This window comes from Propithecus coquereli, unplaced genomic scaffold, assembly GCF_000956105.1.
Source record: "Propithecus coquereli isolate 6110/MARCELLA unplaced genomic scaffold, Pcoq_1.0 Scaffold72, whole genome shotgun sequence".
Taxonomy (NCBI): domain Eukaryota; kingdom Metazoa; phylum Chordata; class Mammalia; order Primates; family Indriidae; genus Propithecus; species Propithecus coquereli.
Window position 1 is genome coordinate 6,274,374 of NW_012153285.1, and position 17,789 is coordinate 6,292,162.

General features: G+C 33.9%; 1 protein-coding gene across 1 annotated transcript in view; it reads left to right on the forward strand.

Annotated features, from left to right (window-relative positions):
* Positions 1–17,789, forward strand: part of LEMD3 (LEM domain containing 3) — a 65,517-nt gene that overhangs the window by 36,868 nt on the left and 10,860 nt on the right. Inside the window, exons 5-6 of the mRNA XM_012661551.1 lie at positions 1,516–1,582; positions 3,893–3,964. Coding sequence (XP_012517005.1) covers positions 1,516–1,582; positions 3,893–3,964 — 139 coding nt within the window. The remainder of the gene's footprint in view (positions 1–1,515; positions 1,583–3,892; positions 3,965–17,789) is intronic.

The following is a 17,789-nucleotide window of genomic DNA, read 5'->3' on the forward strand; positions in this document are numbered from 1 at the left end:
CAAAAAAAAGCAAATGTGTTGGAAGGTAGCTAGTGAACTGAAGGAATAAGTAACTTAGTCAACCATCCGATGTAAAACTAGGGACTCTGGTGGTAGGATCTTGGAGCTACTGATGAGTTTTCTTCTTAGTGTCATTGGGTAAAGCTTCATTGACAAAAGCATGCCACCCATAATGTGGAAACTTGTTTTCTTCTGTCCCTGAACATACAGCACAAAAATAAATGGATGAGGTTGCATGCCATTAGGTATATAAATGTTACTATCCTGGCCTTTTATGTTCTGCCCGAATTTGCTCCATGGTTGTATTCACCCAGTAATTCTGTTTGGTTAGACACTCCAGGAAGAAAGGAAATAATAAAGACACAGCCCTCTGATGAATCATGAATTTATTTCACATAGTGTGATAAACTATTGCCCACTTTCTAACCTACCCTCCTCTTTTCCATCACTTATATCGGTCACTCTTAATTGTGATTGCTCTTAAATTGGGAGTCTCATTGCATTAGACTACTTGGCAGGGTGCATATACTATTGCAATAGACCCCTCTCTGGACTCTTTTCAGTTATTTCTCCTTCCAGGCCATCGTGTACATTCTGATCATAGTAATATTCCTGATATACAAGTCTGTTTTACTTTCCTCCTTCTAAATTTTCAGAATGAAGTCAAACTCTTTGTCTTGGTATGCAGGGCTCTCCAGCAGTTAATTCCAAACTGTTTTTCCAGTATGTAGTTTGTTGAGTCAAACTGGGCTACTGGTTATGTAAGGAATATAACCAACACTTTTTCATGCCTTTGCTCAGGCTGTTCCTTCTGCCTGGAATGCTTATCTCTTCTTTTTTCCTTTGAAACCCAACTCAAATATTCTTTGTTCTATAAATGGGTCTGCCCTTCCCTCCCTGTTCTGTATTTGGATTATACTTTGCAACTGTAATATAACTACATTTTTTGCCCTGAAGAACAGGAACCATCTTGTTCACTGGGTCTCTCACTTTGCTAAGAGAACAGTTCTTAACTCCTAATAGATATTCCCTGAATGTTTGTTTCACTTTAATGGTTCTTAAGTTTATACAGGGCCACCTAGGAAAGGATGAGTTTCAATCAGTGTCAATACTCATTCCCTTAGTCTTATGTGGTTGAGTCAGATTAAAAAACAAAACACGAAGGGCAGTCTTGATGAAGAAAACAATCTCATTAGCACACTGTACGTAAGCATGCATTGTATAGATAGGGATTGGGAGCATTACTTTCATGGTTGGGGGAGTTTATTGTGTATGAGACCTTTTTTCACACTAACCTTAGTGCCAATGTTTTGATCATTCTCAAGAAAGTAAAATATTTAGAGTGGTAATTTAGAGTCTTAGATTAAGGTTCCTTAAAACATTGTGGTCAATATTTAAATATGAATTTGTCTTTCAAATTATGTAGCTTCTATTATTTAAATTTATTTACTGTTTTTCTTTTTGAATAAGAATTATTTGGCACATATTTTTCATACTAATTTCTTCTAATTTTAGGAAAGTGAAAAAAATATTATGATGAGCACATTATACAAGCTTCATGATCGATTGGCACAGCTTGCAGGTAATTGTATTCATATTCATAGTCTCTAAAATTATTTTGAATAATAAATGTACATAAGTAGCATGTTGTATCAGTAGGAATAGTTTTTCCCACATTTGGTGTTATATTTGTAGAATATTCTCTTTAGAACTTTTTATTACCAATAGAGTGATTTTTTATTTTTATAGATATATTGAGTCTGGGGCTTCTTCCTGCTTGCCATCTGTATTAAATGTATTATGTATATTGTACTATATAATGTAATTTTAAAGTCAGTCAAATTTCTTTATTGCATTAATAGTAATAAAAACTTCTGAAAGCTTAAATATCAGTTAAATTGGACAAGCAGTGAATTAACTATTCAGTAAAATCCTGGATTGAATGTTAAAATGCAGATTTTCCTTTTGATGGCTATATAGGTTTCATTCTTTTGGATAAAATAAATATATTCTCCTAGAATTTCCTTTCCTGATTCAATGCATTTTCCTTATACTCTGCTCTTAGTCTTCGAGAGCTCTCAGATATCCAACATGTCTACAATTATAAGAATTTATTATAGATGAATTGATATCAAATTTAGCATATTATAAGCTGTATTAGCAACTTATCTATTTATTACCTTTTAATTTTTTTTAGTTATATATAATCCAAAAGAAGAGACTTTGGATTCTCTTCTTATAAGCAGTTACAAGAAAAGGAAAATATGATTTTTCAAACTTCTCTATGTAGCAAATTCTTTTGTGGAAACCAGATCATTGGTAGAAGCTTAGTAGGTAAATGTAGAACTTCTCTTGTTGAATGGAGGTATTTACGATCCTGACAGTTCCCCATTCTCTCACCTGTCTTTGTTTTTTTCTTTGGATCCTTAATTCTGGTCAATTTTTTAGGCTTCTAATTTTGTGTATGTCACTAAAAGCCTTCTTTGCATCAACTCACTGACTGTCATATTCATGTACTACAAGCTAATGACATTTATTTGGTATGGTGTAGCACCCAGAAATAGGTTAAGTATATACTCTAGTGTTAAATATATACTTTAGCTAGGAATTCCTGATGTTGCTAACATAAGCATCCATAGCTGTCTCTATAGCATTGTTTTATTTGTTCATGGCCCTCTAGATCAGCATAGTTGGTGTGCTTTTAAAGATGTGGATTCCTTTTAGAGCAGGAGTCAGCAAGTTTTTTTTCTGTGAAGGGCCAGATAGTGAATATTTTAGGCTTTTGCAGGTTAGACTGCCTCTGTCACAACTACTCGGTTCTGCAGTTACAACATGAAAGCAGCATACATGAATGAGTTTGGCTGTGTTCCAATAAAACTTCATTTATAAAAATCATCCGCAGGCCAGATTTGGTCCATGGGCTGTAGTTTGCTGACCTCTGCTCTAAATTTATGGAAATTTGAATCTCTGTGGATGCCTTTCAAAAACTTGTTCACCTGATAGGTACTTCTTCCTTTTTTATGACTACTGTCATTATAATCTGACCACTTGAATAAAACTGATAAATAAGAGCATAGTTATTTTTATTATAGAAAAATTAGCCAAGGATTTTTACTTTAATTTCACTTCCATGTAAAAAATTTTTTAAAACTACTTGAAGGAAGCAGGGCAGGGAAAATCTGACAATTGAAGTTCAGTATGAGGATAATTTATTTCTAATAACCACATATAGCCTAAAGAAAAAGCTTTGAATTCACTTCCTATAAACAGTTAAAAGAAAAGAAAAATGTAGTTTCCCAAAGATTTGTATGTAGCACATCCCTTTGTAGAAACCAAATCATAGGTAGAAACTTCTACCTAATTTCCTTGTTAATTTGTCATAACAATTTTTAAGGCATGCACACTCCTTCCTAAAGATAGGCTTAGTTATACTCTGACAATGCTTGTGGTTTAATTCAAAACTTATTTGAACCCTTACATTTTTAGCTTTAGAAATAGATATGTAAGTCAGCACAATGAATTTGCTGAATTTTTCCCCTTTAGGAATAATACATATCTATGGAGGGCCCCCTGTGTGCCAAGATCTATGGATAGGCATCAGTATGACATGGTTCCTACTCCGGCTTACAATGTAGTTGGGACTATAAGAGGAAGGTATTTTCCTATCTAGACTGAAATGTATTTAAAGGTTGTGGTTTAAGTAAGAGTAGTTGTTTACTTATATTAGTTACTAGAATTTTTTCTAGAAAATAAAATAATATTGTTCATATTCTTTCTTTACTAATTATAATAATATAACCTATAATTGTATAATTTATAAAAAATTTTGCACTATATTTGTTCTTTTTAACATAGCACTGATTCAAAATTAATAATATGCTGATCTTTCCAGGAGATCACGAATGTGGCAGTTCTAGTCAAAGAACACTTTCTGTTGAAGAAGCAGCTGCATATTTAAAAGTAAGCAATGAAATTACAATCGTAATATCTATATTCTTAACATTTCTATAAACCATTACTACTTATATCAGATATACCATGGATTTGATTACTTTAATTGTACTACTAAAAGCTTGAGCCTACTGTTTGGTGTACTGCAAGCAGATAAGAGAAACGAAATTGCTCAGCATTTTTGTTTTAGTTTGTTTTAGAACATTCTCTATGTGAGAATGCATATTAATTTGGAAAAGGTACAAAAAAACTGGTAAGAGGAAAATCGAGATAGGTAAGTAGTATGTAAGAAAACAAATAAGCATTTAACCATTTCTGCTTCAAATCTTCTGTTGCAGATCAATCTTATTTCAAGATACTAAGAGAACTTGTAGTTGAATTTTCTAAACTACTGTAAATAATCTTGGGACAATCCCAGATGAAAGGAGGAGTACTAGAAAGTTAAAGATGGGCAAGTGTCATTCTGATTTCTAAAAGGTGGAAAGTGGAATTTGAAAACCATATGGGAAAGATTAATGTCAGTCTACTTCTATAAAGATAATTACATAAAGATGTGAGTTCTTGCAAGTGGAAATGTTGATCCCTAGAAGTTGACTGGCATGAGTTCAATGGGAACAAGTCAAGTCATACAAACTTCATGTTCCCCTTTCCCCCTCTTTTAAAAATTGCGGTAAAAATCATATAACATGAAATCTACCCTATTGCTACATTTTTAGGTGTATAGTATAGTATTGTTAACTATATATGGCATTGTTGTATATCAAATCTTGAGAACTCTTTCATCTTATGTGACTGAAATCATACCCATTGCAAAATAGGTCTCCATTTTCCCCTCTGACAAATCCCTGGCAACCACCATTTTACCTTCTGCTTCTACCCGTTTGGCTCATATAAGTGGAATCATGCAGTATTTGTCCTTCTGTGACTAACTTATTTCACTTAGCATAATGCTTCAAAGTTCATCCATATTGTAACCTGACAGTATTTCCTTCTTTTTTTAAGGTTGACTAATACTCCATTATACATACATACATATTTTCTTTATCCAGGCATCTGTTGATGGGCTTTTAGGTTGTTTCCACCTCTTGGCTATTAGGCTATTAGGCTTCAGCAAATATGGGAATGCAAATATATCTTTGAGATTCTACTTTCAGTTCTTTTGGACACATACCCAGAAGTGGGATTGCTGGATGATACGGTAGTTCAATTTTTTATTTTCTGAGAAACCTCCATACTGTGTTCCATAGTGGCTGCACCATTTTACATTCCCTCCAACAGTGTACAATGGTTCCAGTTTCTCTGCCTCCTTAACACTTGTTATTTTCTGGGTTTTTTTCCCCTAGATAATAGCTATCTTGACAGGTGTGCAGTGATATTTCATTATAGTTTTGATTTGCATTTCCCTGATGATTAATGATACCAAGCATCTTTTCATATACCATTTATATACCATATATATCTGTATATACATGTGCCATCTGTTGGCCATTTGATGTTAAGTCCTTAGCTGATTTTTTTAATTGGGTTATTTATTTTGTTACTGAGTTGTGGGAATTTCTCGTGTATTTTATATGTTAACCCCTTATCAGATACATGATTTGCAAATATTTTCTCCCATAACTGTAGACTTCTTTTTCACTCTGTTCATTGTTTCCTTCACTGCTCATACACTTTTTGGTTTCATATAGTCCCACTTGTCTATTTCTGCTTTATGTGTCATATCCAAGAAATCATTGCCCATATCAATGTCATGAAGCTTTTTTTTTACATTTTCTTAAAGAAGTTTTATAGTTTCGGGTCTTACATTTAAGTATTTAGTTGATTTTTGCGTATGGTATAAGATAAGGTTCCAATTTCATTCTTTTGCATGTGAAAATCCAGTTTTCCTGGCATTTCTTGAAGAGAGGACAGTCTCTTTTCCCATTGTGTAGTCTTTGCACCCTTGTCTAAAATCATTTGATTGTATATGAGTGGCTCTATTTCTGGCCTCTCTATTCTCTTCCATTGGTCTATCTGTCTGTCTTTATACCAGTACCATACTCTTTTGATTACTGTAGTTTTGTCATATGCTCTAAAGTCAGGAGGTGTGAAGGCTCCAGCTTTGTTCTTTTTTTCTCAAGATTGGCTTGGCTACTTGGGGTTTATGGTTCCATATGAATATTAGGATTGTTTTTTCTATTTCTGCAAAATAATATTATTGTGATTTTGATAGGGATTGCATTTAACCTGTATTGCTTTGGATAGTATAGTTATTTTAGCAATACTTATTTCTTTCAGCATTTCTTGTGATTTTCCACGTACAGGTCTTTCATCTCCTTAGTTAAGTATATTCCTAAGTATCTTAATCTTTTTGATTGCTATTGTAGATGGGTTTTCTTAATTTTCTGTTCAGATTGTTCATTGTTAATGTATAGAAATGCAACTAATTTTTGTATATTGACTTTGTATCCTGCAACTTTGCTGAATTCATTTATTCTAACTGGGCTTTTTGTGGAATCTTAAGGGTTTTCTACATAGAAGATCATGTCATCAGCGAAAAGAGATCTTTCTGAATTGGATACCTTTTATTTCTTTGTCTTCCCTCATTGCTCTGGCTAGGACTTCTAGTACTTCGTTGAATAGAAGTGAAAGAGTGGCATCCTTGCCTTCCTCCTGAAAATTTTTTTCAGTTCTTCACCATTGAGTATGATGTTAGCTGAGGGCTTTTCATGTATGGCCTTTATTATGTTGAAGTAATTTCCTTCATTCCTAGTTTGTTGAGTATTTTTAGCACGAAATGGTGTTCAATTTTGTCAAATGCTTTTTCTGCATCTATTGAAATCTTGTGGTTTTTATCCTTCGTTCTATTAATGTGGTGTAATCATTTTGATTGATTTTTGAATGCTGAACTATCTTTGTGCCCCAGAGTATGGTATATGATCCTTTTAATATTGTTGAATTTGGTTTGCTGGTATTTTATTGAGGCTTTTTATGTCTCTATTCATCAGGGATTTTAGTCTGTAATTTTCTTGTAGTATGTTTGTGTGGCTTTGGTATCAGAGTAATGCTGGCCTCATAAAATCAGTTTGGAAGTGTTCCTTCCTTTTCAACTTTTTGGAAATTGCTGCTTTAAAAATTCTCTGTCTTTGATTTTTAACAGTTTGAATATAATGTGTCTCAATGTTTTGGGCTTATCCTTATTAGGGTTTGTTGGGATTCTTGAGTCTAAATACCCATTTCCTTCTGCGGATTTGGTGATTTTTTTGGTCATTATTTCTTCAAATAAACTTTATTGCCCGTTTCTTCCTTTCCTCTCTTTCTGGAACTTCCATTTCCTGTATATTGGTCTGCTTAATGTCCCATAAGTCCCTTTGGCTTTCTTTACTCTTCTTTATTCTTTTTTCATTTTGCTTCTCTGACAGGATAATTCTAAATGACCTCTTTTTGAGTTTACTGATTCTTTCTTCTGCTTGATTGAATCTGCTCTCGAACCCCTGTAATGAATTTTTAAATTCAATTATTACATTCTTTAGCTCTAAAATTTCTGGTTTTTTAAAATATTTTCTGCCTGTTGTTCATATTCTCACTTGGTTCATGCATTGTTTTCCTGATCTTGTTGAATATCTTTATGATGACTTTTATGAATGGTCAGGTAATTCTTACACCTCAGTTTCTTTAGGGTATGTTTTTGGAGGTTTATTTTGTTCCTTTGAGTTTTTCTGTTTCTCCATGTGCCTTTTTACTTTGTGTTTGGATCCACACATTTGAAAAAACAGCCACCTTTACAAACTTTACAGACTTACTTCTTACAGGCTAGAGATTCTGAGGTCCTCTTGAACCTTTTTTGTGGTTGTGACTTCGGATTTGTACCTGTAAATTCCCAATTAGAGAAGTTTTGGTGGTTTTATTTTTTCAAAGCTCATAATCTTTTGCTCTGTCTGGTGTCTGTCTGCAGTAATACAAGTGTCTGGAGCTGCCATAAGCCATCCAGCTCTTTTTTTCTTCTTAGTGGCTTCCAGACATCTAGAGTATGCTGGGTCCTGTCAGTGCTTCAAGTTAGGTGAGACAGAAACCAGTGAGGCAACTCCCCTTGCCCCGGTGAAGTCACAACATTGGATGTAAGCTCCAACTATTTTCCTTCCCAGGGAGTTGGGATTTTTCTTAACTTTCTTCATGCTGAAATGTACAGGAGCTGGGGGAGTGGTGGGGGCAGGGGGATGATGATGAGTGAGTGTGTGGTAGTTCAGACTGTCACCTTTGTTCTTAGTAGCCCCTAACCTGGTGCTCTTTCCTGTCAGTAGTTAGATTCAGGCAAGACAGAAACCAGTTGCTCTAGTAGTTACCACCACCCCCGACCCCAACTCAGACCAATAGATGTTCTAGTCCTCTCTTTTCCTACTGAGGGAAAAGCCAGGAGTTGAAAGTATCCTCTCAATTACACTGCCTTATGGGGTGGTAGGATCTGTCAAGTGAGTACCATGAATTTTTCTAAAAACTTCAATGCAGGTGGTTTTGTGCTTGCCTGGGTATAGGAACCTCTTAACTGATTTCTGGATTTTTCACAGATGGAATTGGTCCGTGTATTTTTGTTGAGTCAGTGTCTCCATGTGGGAAAGACCATCTGGGACTTTCTTATTCTGCCGTCTTGCTGATGTCACTCCTCCCCTTTTATAAAATTAAGGATGTAGTATATGTTTTAATGCTTTCAGCAAGGTTTCAGTGACAGTCTCCTGGGATATGCTTGTCAACAAAGAGAAATGTGGACTGAGGTTTTAACTTAATGCATGACTTATTGTAGACACCAAAAAGATGTTAAGACAATGTAGTACGATGGAGATTAGATCTGAATTCAGATTCTAGCACTGGCACATGGAAGCTATTTCATCTTGGTCAAGTCCCTTAACTTTTCTGAACCTGTTTCTCTTTGCGAAAGTGGACTATTAATTCTTGTCAAAGTTGTCCGGAGGCTTAAGTGAGTATGTAAAGTACATTGCTCAGTGCCTGATGATTATAGTAGCTTCCCAGTAAGTTTTATTTCTTTCTGTGTTTTCTAATTAATTAAATCAGTGCCACTCTAGAGAGAGGTTTCTAATAACATGCCATAGGGTTTGTCTCTCGATGTTATCTTCTTCATTTTTAATTTTGACCTAGATAAAAACATTGATGACAGTCAAATTTGTGGGTAGTATAATAGCTAATGGATAGTTAAGGAATTTAAAAAGATCATGACTAAAGAGGGTTTTGGTGTCAAGAGATGGGAGAATTTCAGGGTATGGGCAAAAAAGGGGTTGGATTGAGAAGGCTAAAGGGAACGTAGAATAAAATATTCCAGGAGGAAGGAAGGGTATAGCATGTGGGAATCCAAAGCAAACAAATGGTTCCTTATGAAATGACTGAATGTTGTTTACTTCTAGAAGTAGGAAAATCTAATCCCATCCAGTGCTTCCTTCCCACTGTTTTTTATAATCCAGTTAAATCTCTCAGATTTAATCTCTGAAAGGTAATAGCACAGATATTTTATAGTTGGTCATAAATTCCTAGAGCAAGATCCATTTACATTTCAGAAGAACCCTGAGACTCTTAAAATCTACTAAGTACAATTGTCCCTCAATATCTGGGGGATTAGGCCGGGCGCGGTGGCTCACGCCTGTAATCCTAGCACTCTGGGAGGCCGAGGCGGGCGGATTGTTTGAGCTCAGGAGTTCGAGACCAGCCTGAGCAAGAGCGAGACCCTGTCTCTACCAAAAATAGAAAGAAATCAATTGGACAGCTAAAAATATATAGAAAAAATTAGCCAGGCATGGTGGCGTATGCCTGTAGTCCCAGCTACTCGTGAGGCTGAGGCAGTAGGATTGCTTGAGCCCAGGAGTCTGAGGTTGCTGTGAGCTAGGCTGACGCCACGGCACTCACTCTAGCCAGGGCAACAAAGTGAGACTCTGCCTCAAAAAAATCTGGAGGATTAATTCCAAGACCCCCCATGGATACCAAAATCATAGATGCTCAAGTCTCTTACATACTCAAGTGGTGTAGTATTTGCATATAGCAATGCACATCCTTCTGTATACTTTAAATCATTTCTAGATTACATATATAATGCAATGTAAATGGTATGTAAATAGTTGTTATACTGTATTGTTTAGAGAATAATGAATGACAAGCAACAAAAGACTGAACATGTTCAATACAAGCACTACCATCCATTTTTTTCCAATTATTTTGATCCATGATTGAATATATTTAGTATTTGAATCGATAGATGCAGAACCCATGGATAGGAAGGCCAATTGTACTGAATTTTAAGGACTAATGAAATGAGATAGATCTTGGGGACAGGATAGAGCCTGACCAGTGGTTAAATTGGAGCTGAGGAGGAGGCAATTGGTATAGAAGAATTGTTAAACTCTTCTCTTTCTTTAACCCCAACCGTTGATTATAGCAATAGTACAAAATAAAAAGAAGGGACACAGACTCAGAGTTGGGACGAGTCAAAGTCTAAGCCAGACAGCAGTGACGTAAGAGATTAGTTATACTAAAGACTAGCAGCAAGGAAGTTACTGGAAGCATCCATGCATGAGTTGAGTTGGAAACTGCCTATATTTAATTAAAAAAAAATTATATATATATATAGATATATATATAAATAAATGAATTTTGGCTTTTTTTCTTCTATTTTTAATTGACGTACTAATTATACATATTTATGGGTTATAGAGTGATATTTCAATGCATGTATACAATGTGTAATGATAAATTCAGGATAATTAGCATATCCATCACCTCAAATATTTATCATTTCTTTGTTTTGAGAATATTGAAATCTGTTCCTCTAGCTACTTAAAAATATACAATAAAGTGTTGTTAATTGCAATCACCCTATAGTGTTATTGAACACTAGAACTTAATTGCTTCTACTTCACTATAATTTTGTATCCATTAACCAACCTTTCTCTACACCACCCCCTGCCCCTAGCCTCTAGTTAACCACTATTCTACTCTCTATTATGAGATCAATTTTTAGCTTCCAATATGAATGCAAAGATGCAGTATTTGTCTTTCTGTGTCTGGCTTATTTCACTTAACATAATGTCTTCTAAGCTCACCCACGTTATGTGATTTTGTTCTTTTTTATGGCTAAATATTAATAGTATTACATTATGTATATATATCACATTTTCTTTATCCATTTATCTGTTGATGAACACTTAGGTTGATTCCATATTATTGTGAATAGTGCTGCAATAAACATGAGAGTGCAGATACCTCTTTGACATACTGATTTCCTTTCCTTTGAATATATATTCATTACTGAGATTGCTAGATCATATGGTAGTTCTGTTTTTAATTTTTTTTAAGGATGCACCATACTGTTTTCCATATGGCTATACTAATTTATGTTCCCACCAACAGTGTGTTGAATTCCCTTTTCTGCACATCCTCACCAGCATTTTTTTGTCTTTTTGATAATGGCCATTCTGTCTGGGGTGAGAGATATCTTGTGGTTTTGATTTGCTTTTCCCTGATTAGTGTTGTTGAGCATTTTTCATATACTTGTTGGCCATTTTATATGTCTTTTGAGAGATGTCTATTCAGCTTATTTGCCCAATTTTTAATCAGATTATTTGGTTTTTTGCTCTTTAGTTAAAGTTTGAATTCCTTATATATTCTGAATATTAATCCCTTGTTGGATGAATAGTTTGCTGGTATTTTCTCCCATTCTACTGGTTGTCTCTTCAGTTGTCGATTGTTTCCTTTGCTGTGCAGAAGCTTTTTAGTTTGGTATGGTTCCGTTTATCTATTTTGGCTATTCTATCATCTCCATAAAAATCTTTGCCCAGACTAATGTCCTGAAGCATTTCTTCCATGTTTTCTTCTAGTACTTTCATTTTTGGGTCTTACATTTAAGTCTTTAATTCATTTCGAGTTGATTTTTGTATATGGTGAGAGATCAGGGGTCTAGTTTCATTCTTCTGCATATAGATATCCAGTTTTCACAGCACCATTTATTGAAGAGACTGTCCTATCTCCAGTGAATGTTGTTGGTGCCTGTGTAGAAAGTCAGTGGGCTGAAGATATGCAGATTTATTTCTGGGCTCTCTTTTCTGTTCCAGTAGTCAATGTGTCTGATTTTATGCTTATACCATGCTGTTTTGGTTACTATAGCTTTGTGTAGTATACTTTGAAGTCAGGTAATATGATACCTCCAGCTTTATTCTTTTTGCCCAGGATTACTTTGGCTATTCCGTATTTCCATATGACTTTTAGAATCGTTTTTTTTCTATTTCTATGAAGAATGCCAGTGGTATTTTGATAGAGGTTGCACTCAATCTACAGATTGGTTTTGATAGTATAATCATTTTCACAGTATTTTTCTAATTCTTCTATCCTTCTTAAAAGACATGGAATGTCTTTCCATTTTTTGTTTGTTTTCAGTGTCTTCAGTGTTTTGTAGTTTTCTTTGTGGAGATCTTTTACCTCATCAGTTAAATTTATTCCTAAGTATTTTATTCTTTTTTCTTTGGTAGCTATTGTAAATGGGATCGCTTTTTTCTTTTTTCAGTAGCTCATTGTTGGTGTATAGAAATGCTACTGATTTTTAAAGATTTTGTGTCCTGCAACTTTATTGAACATATGTATCAGTTCTAAGAGTTTTTTGGTGGAGCTTAAGATCATGTCAAACAGGGACAGTTTGACTTCCTTCTTTCCAATTTGGATGCCCTTTATTTCTTTCTCTTGCCAAATTTCTTGCTAGGACTTCCAATACTCTGTTGAATAAGAGTGGTGAGAGTAGGCATTCTTGTCTTTTTCCAGTTCTTAGAGGAAAAGCTTTCAGCTTTTTCCCATTCAGTATGGGTTTGTCATATATGGCCTTTATTGTATTGAGGTATGTTCCTTCTATAACTAGTTTGTTGAGAGTTTTTATGATAAAGGGATGTTAAATTGTATCAAGTGCTTTTTCTGTGATAAACTCTCTAGTCTTTAGAAGATTTTTATATCTTGAATTATTTTACATTTCAGATTGGATTGTACTTATTTTAATAGAATTTCTGTTGTATATGTTTATAAAAGACTGGAATAATTTAATTCCATTTCCTAGTTAAGTGATTTTATGTAGAATGTTAATACCCTTTTTATACATTTAGGTTTATATATGTGTGTTTGTTAACCTTTTCTTTTTGGAATCCCATTTTTAGATTTTTCAAATGCTATGAAACCTGCTATGGCTTGTCATGGCCACAGATGCAGTTTGGACTGCCACACACAGAAAAGGTTTAAACAGGATTTTTTCCCCAAAAAATAAAGTTTTAAGATCTATATAAAAGTTTTTAGGTACTATTTTTAATAATGCTTATTTTTTCAATATAAAATAATACTCATGAATTAATTCTTATGGAAGGTAAAAGGGACAAAAAAATTTTAATTTACCACCTAAAGATAACCACCAGTAGCATTTTGGTCCACTTTAGTCTTCTAAAATATTTTTTCCAACATTATATTATAAATATTCATATATCTTTCCCTTGTGCACCTTCCTCTCTCATTGAACAGTTTTTTGAAAACTTTTTTATCACTGGATATTTCATTGTATGATTTTATTTTATTGGTTTGTGGTTTTTCTGTATTATGAAAGCATGCTAATCTTTGCATATAGCATTTGATTTTCTAATATTTCCTTAGGAAATAATCCTAGAAAGGAAATTACTTGTTCAAAGAGCATGAACTTTTAAAAATCCTTTTGATGGATGTTGCCAAATTACTTCCTAATTTGGAATGATTGTTATAACACAATCTAGCCAAAATTAGGTATTTGATTTTATTTTATCCATGTTCTAATACAAATATGGAAGAACTTCACTACAAAGCAGGTATCAAACAATGATGATAATATGTATATTGTAGACTGTCTGCTTATATGGAGAGATCTATTATATATTTTCATGTATTTGTACTATGGTTTCACCAGCAGCACAGTTAAGTTTTGATGAGTAAATGAATCAAAGAATGTATAGAGCTCCTACAAGTATAAGCTAATTTCCCACCAACTTTTAGTACATTTTGTGCATAGTAAATAATGTTTGATGGAGTAAAATGAGTGAATAAGCCTCGGTAAGATGTTTTTGTTTTCTTCAATTTGATTTTCATTTTATTTATCCCACTTTCTCTTTCAAAGGAAATTTAAATAAACTTAATATTAATTAAAATAATGTAAACACTGTTTTTCTAACTCCTCCAGTGCTTTTCTTGTTTTTTTTTTTTTGTTGTTGTCGTTCATTGTTTTTGATATTCAAAGCTTATTTTGATTTGTGAAAAGTTAAGAGTTCCCTCTGGTGGAACATTTAAGAAATACATAGCATTATAATTTCCTGAAAATATATGATTGGTTTTTAAGTTAAATGGCGGGAAGATCATATGATAACTTTTCTATGGAATTGTGTAGTGAATGGTGGTTAAGTTTATAGGTCACTTCAAAACCTATTTAACCTTTAACACAATATGTTTAAGATTTATGAAGAAAATAATAAGAAAATAGATAGCTGCAAATGTGCCAAATTATGGGGCTACATAGATTTTTATGGCCTAGACTGCTAATCACTGTTAATGAGAGTGTGTGGAAAAATAAGTATTCTGAGAAGTGGAGTAAGGGGGAAATTTTATAAAAATAATTACAGTTTATCAAGTACAATTTGGTGCTTTCTATATGCTATGTCTATTTCTCAATGATAGAGCAAGGTAGGTGGTATCAGACCCATTTTATAAAAAAACTAAAGCGTAAAGGGATTAAATAACTAGATCATTCAGCTAGTATGTGACAGCTGGGAATAGAACCAAAGTGCTTGTTCTTTTTATACTGTTCTACCTCTTGGAGGAATAGACTGCATTCATAACCCTATGCCACTTATTGAATGGGCAAGGGACTGATGCTGTTTAGGATTGCGATATGAAGAAGTAGTCAAAGTTAGGTGCATCTGCTTAGGTAACGTATTTTCTCTTGTCCCCACTTAAGGTTGTACGTCTGATCCCAGGCCTGCTTGTGGGTTTTTTTTCCCCCATTTATTTTTTATTTGTATATATTCATGCGGTAAAGTGCAATTTTGCTACTTTGATATATTGCGTTCTGGTGAAGTCAGTGCCTTCAGCACATCCATCATTGGAGCAACACATATTGTACCTACCAAGCAACCTCCCGTCATCCACCCCCTACCCCTCCGAGTCTACTTGTTCTAAAGACCATGGTTTTTCCATTATTCATGGAGGTGAAATATCAAGTTCCTACTGAATCATCAAGAGTTATATCATATTCAGCATTGTTGATTTGTTATATTTTAATAATTTTTAAAGGTGCCATCTGATTTATAGAATGTATCATCTCACAATTACCCAGAACATTCACCAGCTGGAAGCCATATAGCTATTACTGTGTAAATTATCCATTTCATGAACTATCCACATTAGGTTTGTAGTACTCGTTTGACTTCTCCCTATAGCAATGCCTTTTTTCCTCCTCTTACTAAAGTTTTGTTGCTTTTTGTAATGAGCTGAGTCCTTTACATGAAACTATTATTTTTGTACTTTAAACCTGTAGTCCAAGTTCAAAGCATCTGACATGGGTTTTAAAATACTCATTTTTGACCAATTATTTTGAAATAAGGTACATTTGGAAGGGGAATCATGGGGGGATGTGTGTATATATACACATAATGTGTTCAATTAGATTTAAGATTTGGGAAAACATGCTTTGAATTTAGAAAGATTTATATGAATCAGTCAGGAGTATATTTGCAGAACTATTGCCTATAAGTTAATAGTAATAAGCAACAGTAATGATAAACCTGCCTTAAAAATTTAAAACTTAGTTTCCTCCTGATTTTTGTTATTGGTTTTAGAAAATGTTTGTTTTGTGATTCAGGATACCTTACTTCAGAGGTTGGCTAACTATGGCTTCTGGACCAAATCCAGCCTGTCTGTTTTTGTTTGGCTGTAAGCTGTGGGTTTTCAATATTTTTAAAGATTGCTTAAAAAAAAAGAAAAAGAAATGTGTACAGTTGCAAAGCCCGAAATATTTAATCTTTGGACCTTGACCTTTACCAAAAAAAGAAAAAGTTGGTCTACCCCTCCCTTACCTACAGCTTTTCAAGTGGCTACAAAAAGTGAATAATAAAACAGTTTAAACTCATCAGGTAGACGCTCTGTATGCTACAATATTAGCATAAACTCTTTAATTAGCATAAGCAAGAAAATTCAATTTTTACTTCCATAAAAATTCCATTTTATATAATAATACTATAGAACTGTATATGCTATATAGATATTTGTGGAAGTAATGGCATATTTTAGACCCTCAACACCCTATTGGATCCTTAATGAGATTTTAAATAAATTGATTTTTGAAAATGTGTATCCAATAAAGTGAACATTTCATGGTTCTGTTGCATTCCAGATAGTGAGTGGATATCTAGTGGTGTTAACATGGGAAAGGAAAATAGAAAATGGGAAAGTAACAACTCTTTTCTTACCCTTACTGTTTTTGTTTTGTTTTGTTTTCGAGACAGTGTCTCACTCTGTTGCCCAGGCTGGAGTGCAGTGGCATCAATCATAGCTCACTATAAACTGGAACTCCTGGGCTCAAGCGATCCTCCAGCCTCAGCCTCCCCAGTAGGGCTACAGGTGCCTAGCTAATTTATTGTATTTTTTGTAGAGATGGGGTCTCACTATACTGCCCAGGCTGGTTTTGAACTCTTGGCCTCAGGCAATCCTGCCTCAGCCTCCTAAAGTGCTGGGATTATAGGTGTGAGCCACCATACCTGGCCACCCTTAGTGTTTTATAATCAGAAGTTTTAAGCTCTTTGTTTCTCCTCATGCTTAGCTTTTTAGAGTAGTAGGTATTCTTGTTAATTTGATTATGTAAATTTTTAAAGGATAATGAGGACAGTAATGCTATTTATAATGTCTTCAGCCTCCTGAAATTTTTATATTTAAAATTTACAGCTAGTAAACTTGGGAATTTGGTTTTACATTATCTGAAACTTATGTTTATAGTTGTCTTCAAAGACTAGATCAAACTAATCTATTAGTATATGTAGTAATGCAAGGTACATTATACTACTATGCAAATTATAGTGATATAAGCTGAAGAGGGTGTATATAAACACAAGTAAATACAATGTATATATTTCATTGATTTTTAAAATATGTACATGCCTTTGAAGGGTGCTGCAGTGTCTGTGTCTTTGAAGATTTTTGTAATCTGCATGTCTCTTTGAGGGATACAGTCTTTGAAAGAACTAAACCAGTACAAAATCCTTTTTTAAACTGTACTAATAGATAACATTACAAACAACAATAAACCGAATAATGTCTCTAGCTCCATGCATAACCTATGTTAATCTCGCTTTGTAGATTTTTCATTATACACAAAGTGATTTCTAGTAGTGTATTTGTAACAATTGAAACAGTAATTGCCTGAAATTATTTTGTATAATTGTATTGCATAATTATTTTAAAGCAATATTAAAAAAAATAAATCACTTTTTCTTCATTCTTTTCTTCATTCTTTACTTATATGAGCACGTATCTTTTATAATTACAAATACAATTGGCCCTTGGTATCTATGGGTTCTGCATCCACAGATTCAGCTAGCCATAGGTCAAAAATATTTGCGTGGGAAGAAATACAACAACTAAAAATAATACAAATTTTAAAAATATGGTATGACAACTATCTACACACCTTTACATTGTATTAGGTGTTATGAGTAACCAGAGATGATTTAAAGTATACGGAGGATGTGTATAGGTTATATGCAAATACTATGCCATTTTATATCAGGGACTTGAGCATCTGAATTTTTTTTTTTTTTTTT